The 10,794-nt window shown below is 38.4% G+C and overlaps 2 protein-coding genes across 2 annotated transcripts; one reads left to right on the forward strand and one right to left on the reverse strand.

Annotated features, from left to right (window-relative positions):
- Positions 1-385: 385 nt before the first annotated feature.
- defbl2 (defensin, beta-like 2) lies at positions 386-1,226 on the reverse strand. The gene is made up of 3 exons (XM_047378333.1): positions 1,078-1,226; positions 756-867; positions 386-656 (listed from the first exon to the last, which is right to left on the reverse strand). The coding sequence occupies exons 1-3, from the start codon at positions 1,133-1,135 to the stop codon at positions 635-637; spliced, it is 192 nt and encodes a 63-aa protein (XP_047234289.1). The 5' UTR covers positions 1,136-1,226; the 3' UTR covers positions 386-634.
- A 3,340-nt stretch (positions 1,227-4,566) lies between these two features.
- Positions 4,567-8,662, forward strand: spag7 (sperm associated antigen 7). The gene is made up of 7 exons (XM_047378332.1): positions 4,567-4,721; positions 6,421-6,488; positions 6,565-6,653; positions 6,740-6,824; positions 6,939-7,028; positions 7,408-7,564; positions 7,657-8,662. The coding sequence occupies exons 1-7, from the start codon at positions 4,637-4,639 to the stop codon at positions 7,770-7,772; spliced, it is 690 nt and encodes a 229-aa protein (XP_047234288.1). The 5' UTR covers positions 4,567-4,636; the 3' UTR covers positions 7,773-8,662.
- The last annotated feature ends 2,132 nt before the right edge of the window (positions 8,663-10,794 follow it).

The following is a 10,794-nucleotide window of genomic DNA, read 5'->3' on the forward strand; positions in this document are numbered from 1 at the left end:
AGAATAATACTGAAAAGCCAAAGTCCGCCATCTGACCTCCCAATCCCACACTGGGCAGACAAAGCCACAAGGAATCTGCTTTGCAGTTGTGACTGGTGCATTGTAGCACTTTTCATCTGTTTCCCAGCAGCATTGTCCAGACAGACTGAATGGTGAAATAACATAAACACAGACAAGAGACAGAACACTTCATCCACAAAAGCTGTGCTCCATCACAGGTATTTGGGTCAGTCACTTGACTGGTATTGTCTCCTGTCAGTGCAGCAACCATCAAAAGCATGCCCGACCCAACCCGGACTGCTTTCTACCCTGTTATTTCACTGAAGCCCAGCAAAATGGGTTTGTAATTCAGACAATGTAATTAATGAACTAAAACATCAGTCCATTTATTTTAATGCATTTATTGGCAGCAAAGCAAATGATATAGTAAATATTTCCAATTAAGAGGGCGCAAACGTATGGTGTATCTAATATTTTATCTAGTAGGTAAAGATAAACTGGTAAAGATTCACTTCAGAAACTCTCTGTTGGATCCAACATGTTTGGAGACCAAAGTGGGCTAGGTCAGAGAAGCAGTATCCCAGCCACCTGTCTTGTAACAGCATGCAGGCATCTCTGGACCACCAGCAAAGTGCTAAAAACGCATAGCACAACACCTGGAACAAAACAAAAACAATCTGAAATTGAGCTTATCCTATACCTGTACTGATAGACTTCATGTAGTGTTTTCTTATGAGATGAGGCCTACACTTTACCTGTATCTTCGAGGACATCCATGGTGTCCAACAATATACTCTTGGGCATAGCAGAACCGTCTGCAGAGTCCTCTATACCCACAGGTCCAATACTGCATCTCCGGATCATCTGCTGATGACAAAAATAAAATAAAAATTATCCCTTCCTATAGTCCTGAAGACAAAATGAAGTCATCAAGACAATCTTTTCTTTAAAAATGTCACATAATCAGAATTATTGACCTCTGAGCAACACAAAATGGTGAGATTGCCATTTTAAATTGTTTTAACAAGGAGCATTTTGGTTTCACAGTATAGCAAAACGGATGCGTCCATTGCTCACCCTCCGCAGTCGCAAGCATCAGGAGAAGAACGAGGAGAACCAAGCTAAGTCCCTTCATGTTTGGGCAACAATTAGCTTTCAGAAACTGCTGCTGGCTCACTGATGCTGCATTTATACAGCATATCAAGCACAGGGGGGAGGAGTCCGTCTGGTCTGTCCAAATCACAACAAGAGTATCAATGAAAGATGGCAGTCTGGGGCGTGGAGGTCATAGCCGTCAAGTTACCCAACAAACAAATACAAAACAATTTAGGGTTCATTTTCTGTATTTTATCTAAAGCTGTATCACATTTTGAGAACTTATTGAGCAAACTGTTAAGCTTTCTACTTGTGCTGAAATTAAAATGAAAAAAGGGACTCTTGTGTTGAATTGTACTAAACTACAACCGTTCGGCTGGACCGAGGAGTAAACCACAGTGAAGCAGAAGTTGAATTTACAGGAGATGTTTGTTTAGCAGTGCAATTCGGGCTCTGCATGTGTTTTCAGGGCTGGGCCTTCTGCTCATCCAGACCTCTCTCTACATGTGATTACGGCAGTAGTTTGCCAGTTGTTGCTGATGCTGTGAAACTACAATCACGCTGCACAAAACATGCCCCAGTGACGCAGTGGAGAATTGTTAACTTAACAATAAAAAGGTATGAACACACACACACACACACATATATGCTTGTAAAGAATGCCCTCTGGTGCTTACATAAAGACGTTTGCTTGCTTGTTTATCCTGTCCTCTGTCTGCATCAGTAAAAGGTCAAATACTGCTTGCACACTACAGCATCTTAAGAAATAAGAATCTGTTTCTACTTAACACGTTTTCAGAAAAAAAGAATTTTGTTTGAAATAAAAAAACATACAGGTAACAACACTAACCCTCCACATTTATTGGCTCCTCTGCTAAAAACGTGAAATAAGCCTCAAAATTAAGCATAATCTTATACTGAACAGTTCTGAAATATTCAACTTTTAATTTAAAAACATTTATTCAGTGAAGAGGGGCTGTAATTGTTTAATTTTAAAATGTATATTTCACTTTTTTCAGCCGATCAGTGTCTATAAAGTAGAATTCTATATAACACAACACAGAGGCCAAATTCTCTTACGCACTTTTCAAAATGGCAAAGATGAGAGTACATGCTATTTAAACAAGGCAGATGGGTATTCATAACTCAGAAAGCTATACGGCTAATCTTTGCCATATCTATAGTCAATAAAATAGGTAAAAAGTTTAAAACACCTAAAACTGTGGTCAACAAGGCTGGATTATTTATCTTGCCACCACATACTGTGAAGAAGATGGTATGAGTAATAAAAAAGATTCTCGAACTCATTGTTTGAGAACTTTAAGATTGGCAGCCTTGGTTCGCCAGGTCTCGATAACAATCATTTATTTCAGGGCTTATGTACTGATCTCCATCAGGGGTTACAATATTTGTGAAGGGTACTTTATTATAAGTAAATGGCTAATAAAAACCTATTGTTTAATTCACCAACAACTTTTGACATCCAAAAGATTCTTTACTCATTGATTACTTGCATAACTTTGTGCAATAAAATTATTATTTGACTAATAGGCACAACTTTTCCAAATGTTTTCAACACAATAATTTAGAGGAAAGTGAGAAGAAATATGTTGGGTATATACATAGATGTACACCTATGCTGTAAAATATTCACACCCTTGGCAGATTTAACATTCCAACATGTTACTTCTGACAGGAAGTAATAGTAATGTTTTGGAGGGGCCGAACCAGAACGATACTTGAATCTGATCAAGAACCTGTCAAGCAAGCTAAAGATTAGGGTTAAGGCCAGGAGGCCTTCCAACCTCAAACACTTTGAGCTTATCAAACTCAAGATATACTTTTAAAATATCAGTGGAAAGCTGGTCAACAATTATAGGAAGGGCATGATTGTATCTGTAAGGCAAGTAAAGATTTTTCAACTCATTATTGAGAACAGCATAAATCTTTTATTTTATTTTAATTTTTTAAATAAAATTGATACTCCCTTTATATTGCATATTATCTTTTGAGAGACACCTGTCTAGTTTCCCGTCATAAATAGTAGTACAGCTCTCTGGGACGTAGTGGAAACAGATTCTCTAAACTGTGTTTAAGGACATAGAGGGTGGATGATGAGGCAGTATGGAAAAGAGCGAGAAATTTAGAATTTATTATAAAGAGAGGGAGCAAATTCAGTTGTTGAAAGTGTAATTATATTGAGTTGTTTAGCTGGACATGACTGGAGAGCTGACAGGAATTAACTGAAAGCCATTTACACTGGGTTAGTTAGGTCAGTTATTGACTATGGGTGTATAGTTTACAATTCAAAAATCCAGTATTAGGCTCTAAGAATATGTTCAGGTGCTTTTAAAACAGCTCCAACAACAGCGTTACAGGTTGAAATGGGAGACATGACACTCAACTTCATAAGAAATCAGATGACTTTGAACTACTGGACCAATCTGCAAGGACAAAGAGATGACCACCCTACACTAGAGGTGCTTCTACCTTGTTGGGAAAAGGAAAAACAAAAATTAAGAGTTCCGGACAGATAATACGTTACAAAGTTAATTAAATCAATCTGGGTCAATTAAACACACTGTATGTCAGACAATCCCATTGCCTACAATCCCACCATGGATACTTTCTGATGCTTCAGTTTATTTTATGTTATTAGAGAAGGACTAAGATTGATCTTTTATTTTGAATGTATATACTGTACAGAAATATATCAACCAATATTATAATTATGTACATATATACACAGGTGCTTCTAAAAATACAGCTAATCAGATCGGAATAGTGTTCATTGTACCACGATTTTACATCAAAATAGGGAAAATGGTTAGTGATGGAGTTTCAGTTTACACGGGAGAAATTATTTCGATATTGTTAGCTGTTCAGTGGGTTGAAGAGGTAAGACCATTAAGATCACTAATTTGCTCAGATTCTGGTTAATCTTTAGTCAGTTTATTGCACAACCAGTCACATATTAGATCAGGTACAACAAAGAACAGAAAGAAATGAAAGGACGGTGGTTTTATAAAATCCAAAGAAAATTAGGAGGGATGAGAAAAACAAGAAGGAACATGAGGGAAGAGACAATTATTTTACGACTCAGACTTGGGCATACTTGACTAAACCGCATCTTATTCATAATAAGAAAATACCTGAAAGGGAAATGTGACTGTGGGGAAGATGAGACAATAGAACATGCTTTTTGGCAGTGTTGAAATGATCAGGATAAGAGAAATCAGCTAATTAAAAACCTTAATAATATGACAATAAAACTAAACCTTATTGACTTATTTCAGAAAAACTCGAAAAGTAAAAGCTACCAGGCGATATTTTTTTTTTTTTTTTTTTTGAGACAAAGCAATTTGTTTAAGAGGGTCTGAGTTTTTTAGCGACATTCGGTGCATACATCTTTCCAGTTGGTGGCGGTATTGTTTGCCAACCGTCAATAAACAACACAAAGAAGAAGAAGATTTTTACTAAGCCCAAACACGCATGCGTGCCGTGTTCGGCTGGAGAAACGAGTTTGAGCTATAATTTCAAGATGGCGGACCTCCTCGGTTCAATCTTAAACTCGATGGAAAAACCTCCAACAGTCGGCGACCAGGAAAGCCGACGAAAGGCTCGAGGTACACAGCATACTTTTCAAATAAGGACTCACTTTATGTTCGCATGAGGCGGCGAAATGGTGCTTTTGCGGGGATGCTTTTGAAGGTCTAAATTTAAAGGACAAGCGTACAGGGCATTTGTTTTGCTATTAATGGACAGGTTTCGGTTTCAACTTCGCAGTGTTAACCCGAGTGTGGCACCGCAGAACTGTCGCAGAACTGTAAACAAACCCCACAGATAAATCTGCTTCATGTGTGTCCTTAAAAATGAACCATATCTACCTCAAATTTATACCCTTTCACCTGCTTTTATGCCTTTTACACATCGATCTATCAGCTACATTTCCTCTCTGACAATAGATTATTCGGTAATAACTAAACTACTGTCTTTACTGTTTTTCAAAACCCGTGCGCCATCAAAGGGCCAAAAGCACCACCGTTTTACAAATTATTTAGAAAGAAATCTAGTTTCAATAAAACCTAAATACATACATTACATGAATAAAATTTTTAAAATACCCATTGACGTAAATCTATTAGTTTAAGAATAAATAAATACGTCAAATATTACATGTTATTTTTTTTTAGTGTTTAGTTGTTTATTTTATAGTTCATGTAGAATTTTAATTGATTTCATGTGTTATTATTTAATTCTTTATGTTATAAGTTTAGTAACATTTTAATAATTGTACTGCTAAGTATTGGGATATTGATTATGATCAACTCACATTTTCCTGCTGCTTTTCTTTTTTTTACCATTAAAAGTTAATTTCGAGTGTGTATGAGCTTCAGCGTCTTAGTCGCTGAAGCGATACATCAGGTGTGGGCATTACAGGCCGTTTGAGTCCATCCAGCATCTACATCGCACCCACGCAGAATAGGTCACATGACACAGACAGGAAGCTGCAACAGCCAATACAGTCCCTGTTTCACTGCAAAGGTTCACCCCAAACTTATTAAACCAGTTCATCCAGATGGGTAATAAGATTTTAGCACCAGCAAGGGGGATTCTTAACACTGTTTGCTGAAAATGTTTGTTTTGATCCTGTCTCAGGTCTATGCTTAATTTATTTTTCTTTATAGATAGATTTGTGGATTCAGTTGATCAGCTGTAGATAGTTCTTTGTTTTTTAAGCCTGACATTTATTCTTGTCCTCCACTTGTCCACTTTTCTGAACGTTAAACCACAACTGCCAGAAAATGAGAGAAAAAGCAGTCTATGTCCAGAACAAAAGTTTCTGACAAGACCATTTACAAGATAGTCTGGCTCTTTTGAAGCAAAGCGTAAATAAAATTATGCAAGATTGGAAACATTTGCTGTGTATTTGTAAGCAACTAAAGTGTGTGTTAAACGACCCCTCAAGTAGTTGTAGTATATCTGAAAATACTTTGGAGAACTAAATATTAATACATGTTTCTCCAGACATCATGATGATGTTACTGTAAATGATCATTATATAGCTTTACGTGTAAGAATATACATTACAAATAAAATATTAGAGACTCTACACCTGAAATAAATAAGACTTGAGACCCTAGATTTGAGGTTTGAAATCTGTGTCACCTGAAATGTGGTTTTAGCGATTGGAGCTTGTTTGTCTTCTGGTAAAGTCTTAGTATTGTGGCTTAATTTGTTAACTGGCCAAGCAAAAGGCACAAGACTCAATGTAAAGACTGTCCTCTTAACATACTTTACAAAAAAACATTTTCTTCCTCAAAGAGCAAGCTGCAAGACTAAAGAAGATGGAAGAATTGGAGAAAAGAAAGAAAGCAGAGTTTAGGAAGAAGGTGAGACCTTAATTGCCTTCTTCTACAACACACATGTGGTCGCCCGTTAACAATGTGGTTATGGCCTTAAATCCAGATGGAGAAGGAGGTGTCAGATTTCATCCAAGACAGTGCACAGCAAAAGAGAAAATACAACCCTATGGGAAAAATTGAAAGGAGTATACTGTAAGTAATCGTTGTTTCATTTATTTATGGAGCAATCTGAGCCCTTCTAGTACACCGAAGCATAAACTCATTGTGTCTCTTCATAGACATGACGTTGCAGAAGTGGCTGGTCTAACTTCGTTTTCTTTCGGGGAGGATGAGGAGAGTCGCTACGTCATGCTGTTTAAAAAGGTATCAAGACTTTGCTTTTACCAAACAGTTGGAAGTTAAAAGGTTATTCTCCATGTTTAATTTAACTGCTAATGGCGAAGAAAGGTGATTATTGAACGCCATGTGCCACGGCAGGAGTTTGCTCCATCAGACGAAGAGCTGGAAGCGTATCGCAAAGGAGAACAGTGGGATCCCCAGCTGGCAGAACAGCGACGCAGACGAAAAGTAAGACTTGTCTATATTTCTGTATGTCTGGGGAATTTTTAAATGATAAATTTGAATCTGATGACATCATCACACTTATAAATCAGATGCTATATTTTCTTGAAGTGTATTCCTCTGACCCATTGATTGTGAATTATTGCATCATTTCCATTTTATATATTGAAGTTGAACATCAAAATGCAGTGAAGTACCAACACACTGCAAATGAGCTTTCTAGAGATACAGGCTGCAGATTTTTAATTGTTAAGCATTTTTTTAAAACCATCTGTTGCTTTTCTTTCCCTGACCTGAAACATAAAGTTCTATTAAAACACATTAACACACTATGTGGAATATTTTCCATACATTTCTCTTATAATTTCCCATTTTCTCCCCTCAGGAACAGGCTGCATTGGAAGAAGCAGCATCAGCCCAGACAGAAAAGACACAAACATGCCCCAACTCCAACTACAGAGACAAGTACAGTCACCTGATTGGCACCTCAGCTGCAAAAGATGCAGCTCACACACTGGAGGCTAACAGGACTTATGGCTGTGGTGAGGATATATGCTGCCTCACATAAATGTCTGAATACTTCATACGTAATCCTCCTCCTCCTTATTCATACTGTGGTTTATTTTGTCGGCAGTGCCGGTGGCCAACAAAAGGGACACTCGCTCCATAGAGGAAGCCATGAATGAAATCCGAGCCAAGAAACGGCAGAAGCGGGAGGACGACACAGGGGCACAGAGCAGCAGTTCCTGAGTTTCCACTGTTGCCGTTGTGTGTGGGGGTTGCGCGTGTTACTTTGTCTTTGTGAACAGTCCCATTCGTCTGTTGATGCAGTTTCCTGTACTTCAGATATTTGAAAGTATAATTGATAGACTGGCAGACTTTTGATCTGTATGAACCTAACTGTGATCTGAAAGCTTGCTCGTTGGAGGACATTCAGGTGTGTCTGATCCAGAATGCAGATTATAAGTGACTTTTTATCTGCTTGTCATGTTGTGTCACTCATCAGATTTTATATGTCATCTTAGACCATAACAGTATCACTAAATTGTTTTTCGAAAAAGTCTTGGCATTCAAAAAACATGATAAATAATCTTTGAATGAACATTTTAATGGGTTAGTTGTAATTTTGATGGAGCTGCAGGAAAGGTTTTATTATTACAATTACTGCTAATTTTGTACCTCGGCTGTATTTTCAGATAATCCAGCTGCAAATTCCCATTGATAATGTTTCACAATCCCCATTACAGAAACAAAAACAAACCTTAACTTATTCTTGTCAGTTTTTATTTTAGTTTTGACCTTTTTGGAAGGGTAAAACTTGCTAGTTTGTCCATCGCAGGAAGAAGCCAGTTTTTGAGAACCCACTTTATCTGTCTTTTTAAATGTGAGTTTTCTGTTGATTCTATACATCTGCACTAAGTGTGATTTTTTTTTTTTATCATGCAAAAGGCTGCATACCACTAAAACGGAGTGATGGTATAAAACTTCTTTTAGTATTATTAAGATTTATTCATGGTCATCTCTTTGTCATAGTCAGACTTTGAACCAAGGGGGAGTAACTTTGTGGGATAATGTCTTTTTAAACAGGATAACCTTGTCTTATTTCCATGTGTGTTAATAAATGCTGCTTAGTATCGGGACTTTGTGTTACTTTTACTTCTGGACACACCAAACTCTGGCTTTTTGAGCGCTTTATTACACCAGCATGCTTTACAGCTACATTAGAGTCAGTGTAAAATAAGTTGCAGAATCTAATAAAAGATGGCACTACTGTATCCTAAGTGCACTTGCATGCTGCCTTATAGGGGGCTAACATAGTAATCCTAGCTTTTTGTGCAGTTTATGAGCACAATTTCTTTTTAGTAGTTAGGATTAGGGTGTACTCCTTTTTTGAAGGAATTTATTTGACAGTAGCTGTTGCTGCCTACTTGGGAAATTAGGAGATGAATTTGACAAAATGGGTTTAAATTTCAAAAAAAGACTATTTGAAGGTTTTTCATAAATATCAGGACATCCAAATAATGTGATACTTACAAGGCTTTAAATTTAGGAAATTGCAACCGTGTTTACTATGGAGGGCTTAGGTTTGCAAAATTGAATCTGAACAAATTGTGTGGTTATTGAACCAAGATCTGTTCAACAGACGAGACTAAAGTGGAAATATTTAGCTGCTGCGCAACACTAATACCTTGTGTCAACTGACAAGCATGGTGGTGGCAGTGTGATTATTTGGGCTAGTTTAGCATTGGATGCCATGTACCTTGCTTATTTGGAGGTGAGTAGCATATAAATAAATGCCAGTAATTCTCAAAGAGATAAAACAGTGTAAGAGTATAACATACATTCTGTCACCACACTTTACAGAGGTTCACACAGAAGGCATATACAGGTCCTTCTCAAAAAATTAGCATATTGTGATAAAGTTCATTATTTTCCATAATGTAATGATGAAAATTTAACATTCATATATTTTAGATTCATTGCACACTAACTGAAATATTTCAGGTCTTTTATTGTCTTAATACGGATGATTTTGGCATACAGCTCATGAAAACCCAAAATTCCTATCTCACAAAATTAGCATATCATTAAAAGGGTCTCTAAACGAGCTATGAACCTAATCATCTGAATCAACGAGTTAACTCTAAACACCTGCAAAAGATTCCTGAGGCCTTTAAAACTCCCAGCCTGGTTCATCACTCAAAACCCCAATCATGGGTAAGACTGCTGACCTGACTGCTGTCCAGAAGGCCACTATTGACACCCTCAAGCAAGAGGGTAAGACACAGAAAGAAATTTCTGAACGAATAGGCTGTTCCCAGAGTGCTGTATCAAGGCATCTCAGTGGGAAGTCTGTGGGAAGGAAAAAGTGTGGCAGAAAACGCTGCACAACGAGAAGAGGTGACCGGACCCTGAGGAAGATTGTGGAGAAGGGCCGATTCCAGACCTTGGGGGACCTGCGGAAGCAGTGGACTGAGTCTGGAGTAGAAACATCCAGAGCCACCGTGCACAGGCGTGTGCAGGAAATGGGCTACAGGTGCCGCATTCCCCAGGTCAAGCCACTTTTGAACCAGAAACAGCGGCAGAAGCGCCTGACCTGGGCTACAGAGAAGCAGCACTGGACTGTTGCTAGTGGTCCAAAGTACTTTTTTGGATGAAAGCAAATTCTGCATGTCATTCGGAAATCAAGGTGCCAGAGTCTGGAGGAAGACTGGGGAGAAGGAAATGCCAAAATGCCAGAAGTCCAGTGTCAAGTACCCACAGTCAGTGATGGTCTGGGGTGCCGTGTCAGCTGCTGGTGTTGGTCCACTGTGTTTGATCAAGGGCAGGGTCAATGCAGCTAGCTATCAGGAGATTTTGGAGCACTTCATGCTTCCATCTGCTGAAAAGCTTTATGGAGATGAAGATTTCATTTTTCAGCACGACCTGGCACCTGCTCACAGTGCCAAAACCACTGGTAAATGGTTTACTGACCATGGTATCACTGTGCTCAATTGGCCTACCAACTCTCCTGACCTGAACCCCATAGAGAATCTGTGGGATATTGTGAAGAGAACGTTGAGAGACTCAAGACCCAACACTCTGGATGAGCTAAAGGCCGCTATCGAAGCATCCTGGGCCTCCATAAGACCTCAGTGCCACAGGCTGATTGCCTCCATGCCACACTGCATTGAAGCAGTCATTTCTGCAAAAGGATTCCCGACCAAGTATTGAGTGCATAACTGTACATGATTATTTGAAGGTTGACGTTTTTTGTATTAAAAACACTTTT

This window comes from Girardinichthys multiradiatus, chromosome 11, assembly GCF_021462225.1.
Source record: "Girardinichthys multiradiatus isolate DD_20200921_A chromosome 11, DD_fGirMul_XY1, whole genome shotgun sequence".
Classification (NCBI taxonomy): domain Eukaryota; kingdom Metazoa; phylum Chordata; class Actinopteri; order Cyprinodontiformes; family Goodeidae; genus Girardinichthys; species Girardinichthys multiradiatus.

Coding starts and splice junctions, on each gene's coding strand:
- defbl2 (XM_047378333.1), bottom strand. CDS start 1,135: ATGAAGGGACTTAGCTTGGTTCTCCTCGTTCTTCTCCTGATGCTTGCG. Junction 868..1,077: donor GATGCTTGCGACTGCGGAGG/GTGAGCAATGGA, acceptor TTTTGTCATCAG/CAGATGATCCGGAGATGCAG. Junction 657..755: donor GGATGTCCTCGAAGATACAG/GTAAAGTGTAGG, acceptor GTTTTGTTCCAG/GTGTTGTGCTATGCGTTTTT.
- spag7 (XM_047378332.1), top strand. CDS start 4,637: ATGGCGGACCTCCTCGGTTCAATCTTAAACTCGATGGAAAAACCTCCA. Junction 6,654..6,739: donor AAAATTGAAAGGAGTATACT/GTAAGTAATCGT, acceptor GTCTCTTCATAG/ACATGACGTTGCAGAAGTGG. Junction 7,565..7,656: donor TAACAGGACTTATGGCTGTG/GTGAGGATATAT, acceptor TTTTGTCGGCAG/TGCCGGTGGCCAACAAAAGG.